At 39.7% G+C, this 15,765-nt stretch overlaps 1 protein-coding gene across 1 annotated transcript in view; it reads right to left on the reverse strand.

Moving 5' to 3' along the window:
- Positions 1 to 15,765, reverse strand: part of TRIM66 (tripartite motif containing 66) — a 61,045-nt gene that overhangs the window by 20,849 nt on the left and 24,431 nt on the right. Inside the window, exon 11 of the mRNA XM_058159364.1 lies at positions 6,838 to 6,981. Within this exon, the coding sequence (XP_058015347.1) occupies positions 6,838 to 6,981 (144 nt within the window). The remainder of the gene's footprint in view (positions 1 to 6,837; positions 6,982 to 15,765) is intronic.

A 15,765-nucleotide genomic window follows, 5' to 3' on the forward strand; every position in this document is an offset into this window, starting at 1 on the left:
CATTTAGGACTGCCAACTGACCTAAAACAAGCAAAAAAAACTAAGCAACCTTTCTGCAAAGTTCAACCAGCTTGCATGTTCAAGAAGACAAAAGATAGTTGCTAGGCATATACTGAGAGATGGATAGCATAGCTTCTCAAGACATGATCTGAAAGGAACAACTTGGCTGATGCTGAATACTTACTCCATCCTGAGCACTTGATTAGTAATAGAATTACTTTTTTGTGCTATCGTATCATCAATCATTTTAAGTGAATTCCAAATGTAGAGGTGCTTTGGATAGCAAGCATATACGCTTAAAAAATAAACAAATAAAATATTTTTATTTATAAATTGCCCTGCTTTTTCATAGAATTAAGAGAAATAAACAACACAAGAAAACCTATCAAATTAAATCTATGACAGAAACAAATCGGTTTAAATGTCAAAGAGGTGTCTTTAGGACATCAGTATTCTAGTTTTATTAAAATAAACAGCTTGAAAACCTGGTAAAGTTACTCTGATAAAGCTGTAAACTTTATCATTTATTATTATTTATTATTTATTTATTATTATGTCAGGCAACATGATTTAGGATTTAGCCACAAATGACTACAATCATCAACATATTTTGAAACTCACATCCGCAATAGTGCCAAAGTTTTTTGTTATAAATCGAATACAATTTAATCTTACAATCCCAGGTTATTAGTACTCAGGGAGGAGGAAGGGAAGGAGGAAGACTCCAAAAGCGCTATACTTATCTTGATTTTTATGCTGGTTTTACATTAAAATAAATGGTTAAACAGCCCAAGAGACATGTAGCAAGAATTCCTCAGTGGAACATGGATCACCTACACTGGTTGAAAAAGCTTGACTGAGCCTCCACTCATGATAACAATGGCACTATGTTGTAGATTTTAAATATATAAAAAAATATATGCGTATTGAAAGATTATGTGTAGCCTTTTCTCTTTCGCAGAAAATAATAACATGCATAGGTTTACTGCATCATAAAAAACATCCTGGAAAGGACACATTTTCTAAAAGAGTCAAGATAAAGAATGAAATTACACAATTTTATTGTAGTTAATTTAAATTTCTCTTATAATTCTTGTTCGCTGTTTAAGTATTTGTTTTTTCTAAACCCCAGACAAGTATTGCTGTTAAACCGTTCTGAGATGGTGCTCAATTTTCAGTTTAAAGATTTCTCAGACAGTCATAATCATGTACAGATGGTCTTCATATGACACTGCACTTGCACATATGCTAGTCATATTTTTGCTGCTATTATAGTTATTTCAGATAGTATTTTTATAAGAGTGAAGTGAAACAATTATTATTATTGTCCTAGTATGCGGTACCTAAATGATCAGTTTTTGAATGTGTGGTTAGCTTGAGAAGAATTAAAATGACAGTTGAGTACTGCTGCTATTGGGCTCATTTGATGCTTTGGATTCTTAACAGGTCACAAATCACATGTATGATGCTTATGTCATCACAGCAATTGCAAACAAACTACAAATAATTATCACTATCTTTATGCACAGTATAATTTTCTACCAACAAATCCATATGATTGATATGCTTACATATAGTTTGATGAGTTGCACATGATTATATTTTTATATATCATCCACACGTTACCAAATACAATAGAGTTTTTGTTACAAAACTACAGTGTTTAGTTGAACAGTCTAAGTATTGTATATAGTGATGTTTCTCCCAGAAGCATTGACACTGAGAATGCAATATACAGTATCACTGGCAACTATCATGTGAAGTTCCACATCTTCCCTCCTGTGTTCATGACACAACTGCTTTCTCAAGCTATCAAGATTTAACCTCTTCCTTATACAGAACCAACTGTACAAGATTGTATGTCTAACCAACATTTCAGAAAGGAAACAAAGGGCAGCATGACTATAGCCCCATCTATTGGGCTGGGATGGAATATCCTTGTGTTCTTAAGAGTTGCTATGATGCTATCTTGCAATTGCCAAATTACAGTACATTTTCAATCACTGTTTGAAATAGCTCTGAATATAAACTACTGCACTCTGTCACATAAAGAATCTGAAAAGCCCTGAAACTAAACACAGTTTCCAAATTTGCAACTGCATTATTTTTGAAATGTATCTTCTATCTGCAGAAGGTGATTATATAAATCGGTTATTGGATTTGATTCATATGTGGCATCTGCTAGCTGCAGTTACAGTGTTGCCATGTCAGTGCCTGAGGGATTGGCAACAGCCTGATGGTAACAAACATACAAATACTCTTTAAATCTTTCCTAGGCATTCGGTTGTCTTGTTTTTTTCATCAAGACTTTGCGAAGGAAACACAGACTGCTTTCTATGAATAGCTGGCTTTAAAGCCATATTTAGCAAAAAATGTGCAGCTAGTCAGTTGAAAAATTCTCCCATCACAGTTAGATAAAGTCCTAGCTCATTTAGCTGAACTAAATGATGTTGCTTGAAAGCATTTTAAATAGCATTTTTTAAAAATTGATGTTAGTAGGGATTGAGTGTCAGATATTTTGCCAACTTGGTAATCTAAATTACCCCCTCCATTTTCCAATGTCCTTCTATGAAAGTTTCTTCTTAAAGACTGAACGACAAAAAAACAAACCGAGGGACAAAAATGTGTTTGAAAGATAGCATTACATTATTAAACTACATGCTTAAAATGTTGTCAGTAAAGTTTCCACATGTTATTTGGCGGATTTGAGAAAATGATACATTTGAAAACACCAAAATGTTGAAACTATATTACTTCAACTTTTTGCAACAGGTCCTTGAAGAAGGAAGAATTTTCTTTAAGAAGTTGATGTGTCTTTGCTGCTTTCCAGTTGGGGGAGAAGATAAATCCTACATAACATCAGGCCAGAAAGCAGATAATTTTTTCAGTAGTTCCAAATAGATAGTGTATCTTTAATGAAAACATGTTGAGTATTCACTAAATCTATCCCTATGATATTTCCTAAACAAATAACTTCCAAATCAAGGCATCTAGAATAAAATGATTGGCATTGGAGTGTCCGATCCGCTGAAGCTTTGAGAGACATATAGATATTCAGTTAATAATTGTAGTGAGTTGGTGTAAATTACAATAAATCATATTCTGTTGCATCAGACTGATTTAGTCATAGTTATCCTTAAGAGTTTTATGTTGACTTAGGGAAACAGATGAAATAATAGAAGAGTCCATGGATTAACTTGTTTCTATCATGCAGTTGATTAAAAAGGGGTTGTTGATTGTACCAGAAAGACCTGAAGTGTCACCAGGTTGACATGCTGAACAAACTGATGAACTGCTTTAGGCGCAACTGAATTCCAGTAATAGTTGGCTTTATATTAATATATTTTACAAAATCTATCCTGGTAGGGAGATGTTGAAGGTCCAATAAGAGAAAAGGGCCGCATTGTTTCCTATTTGGTTCACTATGTTCACCAATATAAAAATCCTCTTTAAATCATATTCGTAATCTGGTGATTTCATGGACATATCCTTCATTGACATAACCTTCATTACAACAGTATAGAAGTTGTTATAGTTCGACAGATAGCTTGTCTAATATCTCTTTTGAGATAAAAAGCATAAAAGTCAATTCTTTAAATCAGCTCATAACAAATAATTAGCCTGAAAAGCCATGGTAGAATTAAACCCAGAAAGCATCTGACAAAGAAAATACTTGAGTAAATTCAGCACAACAGCTTTCTTATCATGGGACGCAAATGATAGGTTTTTCTCTCTTGTGCATAATATCAAAAATGTAGAAGACTTTGTCCATCAGGTATCATAAGGGGATGAATTCCATTTGATCAGAATGGGTTTACTGAGTGTTGATCTCCAATCTTTCCGTTAAGACAGTGGTAAAGTTCTTCAGATCCTAATTAATGAAGGACATTGAGCAAAAAGAGGCCATCGTAGCTTTTCTCTGTTTTATCTATCATTTGTTTTCTATTATTCATGAACAGCATCTAATTATTGTTAGTCAAATATGCAAAATGCTTCAGTGTTTTTCTATAAGAATTATATACAAATATGCCTTTTTGCTTTGCATGTTGCTTTGCAAATGATAATAGTCTGGCTCCAACAAATTCACTATTAAATTGTGTTTGTAAGGCATCCCTTTTTTATTATCTATAAGCATTTCATACTGGCCATGAAGGACACCATGGAAAAGAGAACAGAACAGAAGACCAAGAACCTGGGAAGAGCTAACATAAAGGCTGACACATGAAGAGCTCGAGTTGCAATTCCAAGAAGAACTGTCTCATTTCCATATCTGTCAACTTAAGTAAGCAGCTTTCAGAATGTTATATTACTTATATTACAAAAGGAGGTTCCATCATGCATGGCTGGAATTGAAACAACAATCACATATATAGCAATCATTGGTACAGTCCTTAACAATTTATTCCTCTGTACATGAAATATCAGGAAAAATACCTTCTGTGTATGTTAAAAAACAAAATATATTTTACCAATACAAACCAATTAGTAAGGACAATTCTTCCTATGTGTCCACACCAAAAACCTCCCTCCAGTCTATCTATATTGATATCAACATAAAGGTATCATTTGTTATTGCCACTGAAGATAATTAACATATCATTCTTCTCAGCAACAGGGCAGGGGGACATCACTTGAGATTATGCAAAGAAGACTTAGTTCATCTATCTCCTCAGCCTCAGACTCCTTAATAATCTACCAAATTCTTGTATTTCCTCTCTCTCCCTCTCCCTCTCCCTCTCCCTCTCCCTCTCCCTCTCCCTCTCCCTCGTCTCTTCCTGTAAAATGTAGGGTAGGGGGCAAGGGCTATCTGAGGCATTTTCATACACCACTTTTTGCCCCAGACTCAAGCTTCATCTATCTGATCATTGTCTTGCTAACAGATCTTCCCTCTTCCCTTCAAGGCTACCTTTTGTATTCACTACAAACTATAGTGCCCTGTGAGCAGCCTCCCAGTTTGCATATGTCACCTTGCAGTTTTGTCTTCACAATAATACAAAATACGCGATGGCCACATTCAAGGAGATTCTGAGATGTATAGCTCTGTCATATCAAGAATTTAGAAAGAGCTAAACCACTAAGAAAAATCACATGCCTCATCCTGATATCAGGATTGTCATTTTTTACTTCTCTGCCTTTCTTACCTTTACAACAGTCTCCAATTGATCACATTTTTCTATATTACATGTCAGATTTGCCAAAATCTTTGCTACAGTTTTGTAAGTTAGTTAGAAGCCTTTAGTTATAATTTTTAATTATGCACAAAAGAAACAAAAATATTTTTTCACATGAAGGAGCAATACTGAATATTAATACTATACTGAATATTAATACTAATAAAAAATACAAGTAAACATAAGGCTTTAAAATACCAGATCTTGCTTGATTTGTGATAATAAGGATAATAAGGATGTAATTCTGGACAATAAGGAGTTGTCCAGAAAAGATAGAAGCTCCTACAAAAAGTTTTGATTGTTAAGTCTTATTGTATATTGGCTGCCTTTGCTAATTATAGAGTATTGATTTGATTTTAATAGTGGTTTTTAAATGCTACATTGATAAAAGTTTATTGTTATATGCAGTATTATCTAACATTGCTTTGATTTTTTTTAGTTTTATATAATTTTAAAATCTCTTTGCAACTTCTTTTCCCCCCTCTTTTTTCTTGGTTATGCTTTCAAATAAGTAAAATAAAAACAAAACAAAATATTATTTTAAATATGCAAATAAAGAAACATAATCTACGAAACAGCCCTAAAACATGAACATCCTCTAGAAATTAATAACTCATAATTTACTGAAGATAGGCTTTTGTGGATTTTTTCTGGTATAATTATATTTCAAAGATTCAAAGGTGTGAATGATTCAGCTATAGTTGTAATTCAAAGGCAAATGGATTCAAAGTTATACAATTTTATTTGTCAGCAGAGACAATAGAAACAGGCTGACACGAGAAAACATCAGGCTTTGAGAGAAATGCAGGCCATTAACCGGCACAGGTAAAGCAGACTTTTTTTAAGAGCAGCAAACATTTGGGACAGTGCTTATGTTAGCCTTGCACCCATTTATTCCTTAGTGGATGAGGTTAACTTTATCATTCCAAAAGGGTTCTGGTTGGCAGGCAATAATTTAACAACCGGTTCTCTGCCCTAATGACCAATTGGGTGGGCGTGGCCATGGTGGGCATGGCCAGTGGGTGTGAATGAAATCATATATGAGATGCTGGTTATTCATGTCAAGGTCAGAGAGTCTGTTACACATCATTTCTGCCCATTTCCAATATTTTCAATATATGGAAGTGAAATTGCAGCAATGTACTATCTGTAACACTCCCAGCAGCAGAAAAGACTCTGAATTTGCAAATCAAATTGAAGTATTGCATATTTATTAAATTTATTACATCAACGTGGGTCCTTGCTTCACCTTGCAAATCTGCTTTGATAGGATGATTTGAGCAATTTTGTTGTCAAATCAAATTATCCTTTCAGAGTTTTATCTTGACATAATGGATATCTAAAACAAACTAAAGACATTTTGATACTAACGCTAACCTTAAAATGGCTTCAATTACTTTGCAACAGTAATATCAAAATCATCTTATCCAGAAAGCTCATCTAACAAATACCGTTTTTTCCCCTATGTTTTACTTCATTCATAATAATCAAATGTGCTTATAAATAGCACAATACCATGTATGGTTTCTACACAGAATTTCTCCACAAAGGTGAAAAGTTCACCTTCAATTTTTATAAAGGTAGAGAAAGAGGTGTTATTTTTAAAGCAGTCATATAGAATTTTTTAAAAAAACACATTATTTTACAGGAAGGAAGGAAGGTTTACCTTTCTGACTGGACTCAATATACTCTCTGGAGATTGCAAGTTGACAGTGGCTTCATCTCCTGGCTGAGACATAGATGGGATCACATTTCTATCAAGAGGAAGTGCTGGTTTTTGACCTTCTGATTCAGCAGAATCTTCACCAATCTTTCATAAAGAAATAGTACATAGATATAATAGTTTATTCAGTCAATGACTAGCAAAATAAACGAATAATAAGCACATGGCAACAAGATCACTTACAGTAAACAAATAAGATCATGTATATTATCCAAACAAATGGATACTTTTCAGGCTTTATATATATATGTGTATGTATGTATGTGTACATATATATGTGTTTATATATATATATAAACACACATATATATGTACACATACATACATACACATATATATTATCCAAACAAATGGATACTTTTCAGGCTTTATATATATATGTGTATGTATGTATGTGTACATATATATGTGTGTTTATATATATATATATAAATATATATATAAATATATATATAAATATAAATATATATATAAACACACATATATATATACACATATATATATAAAGCCTGAAAAGTATCCATCCTGAGACATAGATGGGATCACATTTCTCCTGCCTGAGACATAGATGGGATCACATTTCTATCAAGAGGAAGTGCTGGTTTTTGACCTTGAGATGATTGCTCCCAGAAGCACGAAGCTGAAGCCTGAAGATGACGAATGAGACTTCGTCGAAATGTCGCCAAGACACTTCCAATTTTACACGGGAGAAAACCTGAACAACCAAACACCTACATATATATATATATGTATGTATATATATATGTATGTATATGTATGTATATGTGTGTGTGTGTGTGTGTGTGTGTGTGTGTGTGTGTGTGTGTGTGTGTATGAAGCCGCTGGGTGAGATCATCAGTGGCTTTGGGGTGAGATACCATCTGTACGCTGATGATACTCAGCTGTACTTTTCCACCCCGGGCCACCCCAATGAAGCTATCGACCTGCTGTCCCGGTGTCTGGAGGCCGTACGGGTCTGGATGGGGAGAAACAGGCTCAAACTCAATCCCTCCAAGACGGAGTGGCTGTGGATGCTGGCACCCCGGTACAGTCAGTTACAGCCGCGGCTGACTGTTGGGGGCGAGTTATTGGCCCCGATGGAAAGGGTCCGCAACTTGGGCGTCCTCCTGGATGGCTGTCTTTTGAAGATCATTTGACGGCCGTCTCCAGGAGAGCTTTTTACCAGGTTCGCCTGGTTCGCCAGTTGCGCCCCTTTCTAGACCGGGGTGCCCTATGCACGGTCACTCATGCGCTCGTCACATCTCGCTTGGATTACTGCAATGCTCTCTACATGGGGCTCCCCTTGAAGAGCATCCGGAGGCTTCAGTTGGTTCAGAACGCAGCTGCGCGGGTAATAGAGGGAGCCCCTCGTGGCTCCCACGTGACACCTCTCCTGCGCAGACTGCACTGGCTACCTGTGGCCTTTCGGCTGCGCTTCAAGGTTTTGGTTACCATCTTCAAAGCGCTCCATGGCATAGGGCCGGGTTATTTACGGGACCGCCTGCTGCCACCGACTACCTCCCACCGGCCCGTACGCTCTCACAGGGAGGGACTCCTTAGGGTGCCGTCCGCCAGGCAGTGCCGACTGGCGACACCCAGGGGAAGGGCCTTCTCTGTGGGGGCCCCCACCCTCTGGAACGAGCTCCCCCCAGGATTACGTCAACTTCGTGACCTTCGAACCTTCCGCCGCGAGCTTAAGACACATCTATTAATTTGTGCAGGGCTGGCCTAGGGTTTAATTTTAAAATTAATTTTAAACAGGGTTTTGTATTTTTAACTATAGTTTTAAATTTGGCCTAACGGAATAAGTTTTTTAAATGTTGTTTTAACATGTATTTATTTTATACTTTATGTTTTATAAGGCTGTAAACCACCCTGAGTCCTTCGGGAGATAGGGCGGTATAGAAATATGAATAATAAATAAATAAATAAATAAATAAATAAATAAATAAATAAATAAATAAATAAATAAATAAATAAATAAATAAATATAGGTAGGTCTTTGGTTATTCGGGTTTTTGGTTATTCGGGTTTTCTCCCGCGTAAAATTGGAAGTGTCTTGGCGACGTTTCGACGAAGTCTCATTCGTCATCTTCAGGCTTCAGTTTGCTTCGCGAGCTGAAGTTTGAAGATGATAATGAGACTTCCGCCAAGACACTTCCATATATATATATATATATATATATATATATATATATATATATATATATATATATATATATATATATATATATATATATATATATATATATATATATATAGGTCTTTGGTTATTCGGGTTTTCTCCCGCGTAAAATTGGAAGTGTCTTGGCGACGTTTCGACGAAGTCTCATTCGTCATCTTCAGGCTTCAGCTTCATGCTTCTGGGAGCACGAAGCTTCTTCTCCCAGAAGCACAAAGCTGAAGCCTCGAATAACCAAAGACCTACATACAAACACCCGCGAAAACCTCAGAAAACATATATATATATATATATATATATATATATATATATATATATATATATATATATATATATATATATATATATATATATATATATATATATATATATATATATATATATGTCTTTGGTTATTCGGGTTTTCTCCGTGTAAAATTGGAAGTGTCTTGGCGACGTTTCGAAGTCTCATTCGTCATCTTCAGGCTTCAGCTTCATGCTTCTGGGAGCAATGTGTGATCGCAGCTGTTTCTTCCTTTTAACTGCTAGTGGGGTTTGAACTGATTGGGTGGGAGCTTGGCTGTGCTCTGATTGGATGGGGTTTTTCTGTGCTCTGATTGGCTGGGGTGTGTCCTGTGTTGGTGGGGGCTTGGTTGTGCTCAGTCTAATCTGTGCTGCAGGGGATTTGAGCTGGTGAGCTGCACTGCTGCTGTTTGGCTTCGTGTTCGTGGTCGTGCTACATCTTCGTAGTGGGTGTCAGTCTGCTGCATGTATGGATTGGAGGGTTTGAAGTGGCTAATGTTGCAGCTGCGGTCTGGCTTCTGGTCCTTGGTCGTGCTTCCTGATCAGTGTGGGTTTGGGTGTGCTTTCTGGGTGGATGTGTGGTGGTGACATCCTGTGTGGACCTCGTGAGTGTGGGTCTGGTGTCATTCCTCGTGTTAGGGACACGTTTGTCAATAAGGGCAGGTTTCCAAATGGCTGGTAGGCGGAGGTATCATCTCGTTTGTTCATGCTGTGTGGGCGTTTTCTATCTCGATGGCTTCTCTGATTATTCTGTTGTTAAAGTGTTCAGTTTTGGCGATAGTTCTGGTCTTTTAAAGTCAATATCGTGTCCTGTGACTTTAAAGTGTTGGACCAGGAAGAAGTTGGTTCCTCTTTTTGAATGAGTTCTTGTGTTCTTCAATCGTGCACTTATTCTTCTGTTGGTTTGTCCAATGTATGTGGTGGGGCAGGCGGTGCATGGGATTTCATATACTCCTTGATTTTCTAACTCAATTTTGTCTTTGGGGTTTCTTAGGATGGTGGATATTTTTGGTTTGTGCAGAATGCTGTCTTGATGTTATGTTTGTGGAGGATCTTGCTGATTCTGTCTGTGGTGCCTTTTATATATGGGAGGAGGGCTGTGCCATTTTCTTGCTCTCTGTCTTGGGTTTTAGTGGGGGTTCTTTTGGATTAGTTTGGTAATCTTATTTCTCTGGAATCCATTGGATGTTAGTACGTTTGTGAGAGTGTGTAGTTCGGTTTTAGGTGTTGTTCGTCAGCTAAGCATTTTGTTCTAGAGATGAGTGTCTTGGCTACGGAGTTGATCTGTGCTGGGTGGTGGTGTGAGAGTGCATGCAGATAGCGGTTTGTGTGTGTTTTCTTCTGGTAGATGGTGTGTCCTAGGGAGCCATTGGGTTTCTTGTAGACTAAGACATCTAGGAAGAGAAGTTGGTTGTTAACTTCTGTTTCCATGGTGAACTGTATTTTGGGGTGTAGGCTATTGAGGTGTGTGAGGAAGTTGTCAAGTTTTTCTTTCCCGTGTGGCCAGATTATGAAGGTGTCGTCTACGTATCTGAGCCAGAGTTTGGGTTTGTGATCAGATTTTTCTAGTGCTTGGGTTTCAAAGCCTTCCATGTAGAGGTTGGCAATGACAGGTGAGAGGCGTGATCCCATGCCTGCGCCTTTTACTTGTTTGTATTTTTGTCCATTATAAATGAAGTATGTGTTGGATAGGCAGTGGTTGGTCAGATCTAGGATGTGCTTGGGGGGGTTATATTTGTTTTGGATAGGTGTCAAGGCTTCTCTGATTGGCACTTGGGTGAAGAGGGATATGACATCAAAGCTCACGAGTAGGTCGCTGGGCTGTAAGTTTTGTTTCTTTATGATATCTATGAACTGGAATGAGCTTTTTACATGTGAGGCGATGGATTCTGCATAGGGCTGTAGTTGTTTGGCGAGAAATTTGGCTAGGTTTTGTAGAGGTGAGCCTATGGAGCTGACTATGGGTCTGAGTGGGGTTCCTTCTTTGTGTATCTTGGGGAGGCTGTAGAGCTTAGGGCATCTGGATGATTTCTCTCTGGGAATGATTCTTTGTTGGATTTCTTCGCTGATGGGTGAGGCTTTTATTTTGGATCTAGTGGTTTTTTCTAGGTAGGTGGTGGGGTCTGTTTTTAGGGGCTTGTATGCAGGGTCTTGGAGTAGGTTGGTTAATTTGGTTTGGTAGTCAGATGTGTTCATAACCACCGTGGCGTTGCCCTTGTCTGCTGGTAGGATTATTATGCTGGTATCTTTTTTCAGGTTAAGTAGTGCTGTCTGTTCCTCTTTGGGTAAGTTGCTTTTGGGTGGCTTGCTGCTGCAGAGGATGTTGGTGATTTCGAGTCTGATTTTGTTAGCGTCATCGGGGTTGATTTTGGTCAGGCTGGTTTCAACTCCGCATATAATGGTCTCAGTGGGGATGTATTTGGGAGTGACTGCAAAGTTGAATCCTTTGGAAAGGACATCGGTTTCAGCTTTGGTGAGGATCCTATCTGAGATGTTATGCACTGTTTGTTTCATGTGTTGCTGTGAGGGTGGAGGGTTTGTTTCTGGCGTTCTTGTAGTCTTCGGAGTTTGTTGGTGTGCGTGTCTGTCTTGAGGGTGGTCTGTGTTTCGCCTCCAGACGGCAAGTTGTTTTGGATTTGTCCCAAAGTGCCGGGTGCATCTTGTTGCTGAGTTTGAGGTGAAGTGTGAGGAGATCTTTGTTGATTTGATCTAGGAGGAATCTTTTTGTGTGAAGTTCATTTCTGATTAAGGCCAATTCTGTTCTTTTTAGGATGCGTTTGGTGGCTGCAGAGTTGGAGTGGAATTTCAATTGGAAGCATTTGGGGATTAAATTTTCATCGCGGCAGTTTCGTAGGAATGCGAGGTCACATAAAATGGAAGCTCTTTGGACTTCTAGTTTTTCATAGGTCCTGGTCAGATGGTGGATTTCCTCCCCGTAGAGGTGCAATATTTGTTTTCTGAGGTTTTCACGGGTGTTTGTATATAGGTCTTTGGTTGTTCGGGTTTTCTCCGTGTAAAATTGGAAGTGTCTTGGCGACGTTTGAAGTCTCATTCGTCATCTTCAGGCTTCAGCTTAGGGCATCTGGATGATTTCTCTCTGGGAATGATTCTTTGTTGGATTTCTTCGCTGATGGGGGAGGCTTTTATTTTGGATCTAGTGGTTTTTTTAGGTAGGTGGTGGGGTCTGTTTTTAGGGGCTTGTATGCAGGGTCTTGGAGTAGGTTGGTTAATTTGGTTTGGTAGTCAGATGTGTTCATAACCACCGTGGCGTTGCCCTTGTCTGCTGGTAGGATTATTATGCTGGTATCTTTTTTCAGGTTAAGTAGTGCTGTCTGTTCCTCTTTGGGTAAGTTGCTTTTGGGTGGCTTGCTGCTGCAGAGGATGTTGGTGATTTCGAGTCTGATTTTGTTAGCGTCATCGGGGTTGATTTTGGTCAGGCTGGTTTCAACTCCGCATATAATGGTCTCAGTGGGGATGTATTTGGGAGTGACTGCAAAGTTGAATCCTTTGGAAAGGACATCGGTTTCAGCTTTGGTGAGGATCCTATCTGAGATGTTATGCACTGTTTGTTTCATGTGTTGCTGTGAGGGTGGAGGGGTTTGTTTCTGGCGTTCTTGTAGTCTTCGGAGTTTGTTGGTGTGCGTGTCTGTCTTGAGGGTGGTCTGTGTTTCGGCTCTCCAGACGGCAAGTTGTTTGGATTTGTCCCAAAGTGCCGGGTGCATCTTGTTGCTGAGTTTGAGGTGAAGTGTGAGGAGATCTTTGTTGATTTGATCTAGGAGGAATCTTTTTGTGTGAAGTTCATTTCTGATTAAGGCCAATTCTGTTCTTTTTAGGATGCGTTTGGTGGCTGCAGAGTTGGAGTGGAATTTCAATTGGAAGCATTTGGGGATTAAATTTTCATCGCGGCAGTTTCGTAGGAATGCGAGGTCACATAAAATGGAAGCTCTTTGGACTTCTAGTTTTTCATAGGTCCTGGTCAGATGGTGGATTTCCTCCCCGTAGAGGTGCAATATTTGTTTTCTGAGGTTTTCACGGGTGTTTGTATATAGGTCTTTGGTTGTTCGGGTTTTCTCCCGTGTAAAATTGGAAGTGTCTTGGCGACGTTTGAAGTCTCATTCGTCATCTTCAGGCTTCAACCGTGCTTCTGGGAGCAATGTGTGATCGCAGCTGTTTCTTCCTTTTAACTGCTAGTGGGGTTTGAACTGATTGGGTGGGAGCTTGGCTGTGCTCTGATTGGATGGGGTTTTCTGTGCTCTGATTGGCTGGGGTGTGTCCTGTGTTGGTGGGGGCTTGGTTGTGCTCAGTCTAATCTGTGCTGCAGGGGATTTGAGCTGGTGAGCTGCACTGCTGCTGTTTGGCTTCGTGTTCGTGGTCGTGCTACATCTTCGTAGTGGGTGTCAGTCTGCTGCATGTATGGATTGGAGGGGTTTGAAGTGGCTAATGTTGCAGCTGCGGTCTGGCTTCTGGTCCTTGGTCGTGCTTCCTGATCAGTGTGGGTTTGGGTGTGCTTTCTGGGTGGATGTGTGGTGGTGACATCCTGTGTGGACCTCGTGAGTGTGGGTCTGGTGTCATTCCTCGTGTTAGGGACACGTTTGTCAATAAGGGCAGGTTTCCAAATGGCTGGTAGGCGGGAGGTATCATCTCGTTTGTTCATGCTGTGTGGGCGTTTTTCTATCTCGATGGCTTCTCTGATTATTCTGTTGTTAAAGTGTTCAGACCCACACTCACGAGGTCCACACAGGATGTCACCACCACACATCCACCCAGAAAGCACACCCAAACCCACACTGATCAGGAAGCACGACCAAGGACCAGAAGCCAGACCGCAGCTGCAACATTAGCCACTTCAAACCCCTCCAATCCATACATGCAGCAGACTGACACCCACTACGAAGATGTAGCACGACCACGAACACGAAGCCAAACAGCAGCAGTGCAGCTCACCAGCTCAAATCCCCCTGCAGCACAGATTAGACTGAGCACAACCAAGCCCCCACCAACACAGGACACACCCCCAGCCAATCAGAGCACAGAAAACCCCATCCAATCAGAGCACAGCCAAGCTCCCACCCAATCAGTTCAAACCCCACTAGCAGTTAAAAGGAAGAAACAGCTGCGATCACACATTGCTCCCAGAAGCACGGCTGAAGCCTGAAGATGACGAATGAGACTTCGTCAAACGTCGCCAAGACACTTCCAATTTTACACGGAGAAAACCCGAACAACCAAAGACCTATATACAAACACCGTGAAAACCTCAGAAAACAAATATTGCACCTCTACGGGAGGAAATCCACCATCTGACCAGGACCTATGAAAACTAGAAGTCCAAAGAGCTTCCATTTTATGTGACCTCGCATTCCTGAAACTGCCGCGATGAAAATTTAATCCCCAAATGCTTCCAATTGAAATTCCACTCCAACTCTGCAGCCACCAAACGCATCCTAAAAAGAACAGAATTGGCCTTAATCAGAAATGAACTTCACACAAAAGATTCCTCCTAGATCAAATCAACAAAGATCTCCTCACACTTCACCTCAAACTCAGCAACAAGATGCACCCGCACTTTGGGACAAATCCAAACAACTTGCCTGGAGAGCGAAACACAGACCACCCTCAAGACAGACACGCACACCAACAAACTCAAGACTACAAGAACGCCAGAAACAAACCCCTCCACCCTCACAGCAACACATGAAACAAACAGTGCATAACATCTCAGATAGGATCCTCACCAAAGCTGAAACCGATGTCCTTTCCAAAGGATTCAACTTTGCAGTCACTCCCAAAAACATCCCCACTGGGGCCATTATATGGAGTTGAAACCAGCCTGACCAAAATCAACCCCGATGACGCTAACAAAATCAGACTCGAAATCACCAACATCCTCTGCAGCAGCAAGCCACCCAAAAGCAACTTACCCAAAGAGGAACAGACAGCACTACTTAACCTGAAAAAAGATACCAGCATAATAATCCTACCAGCAGACAAGGGCAACGCCACGGTGGTTATGAACACATCTGACTACCAAACCAAATTAACCAACCTACTCCAAGACCCTGCATACAAGCCCCTAAAACAGACCCCACCACCTACCTAGAAAAACCACTAGATCCAAAATAAAAGCCTCCCCCATCAGCGAAGAAATCCAACAAAGAATCATTCCCAGAGAGAAATCATCCAGATGCCCTAAGCTCTACAGCGTCCCCAAGATACACAAAGAAGGAACCCCACTCAGACCCATAGTCAGCTCCATAGGCTCACCTCTACAAAACCTAGCCAAATTTCTCGCCAAACAACTACAGCCCTATGCAGAATCCATCGCCTCACATGTAAAAACTCATTCCAGTTCATAGAGATCATAAAGAAACAAAACTTACAGCCCAGCGACCTACTCGTGAGCTTTG

The sequence above is a fragment of the Ahaetulla prasina genome, chromosome 1 (genome assembly GCF_028640845.1).
Source record: "Ahaetulla prasina isolate Xishuangbanna chromosome 1, ASM2864084v1, whole genome shotgun sequence".
NCBI lineage: Eukaryota > Metazoa > Chordata > Lepidosauria > Squamata > Colubridae > Ahaetulla > Ahaetulla prasina.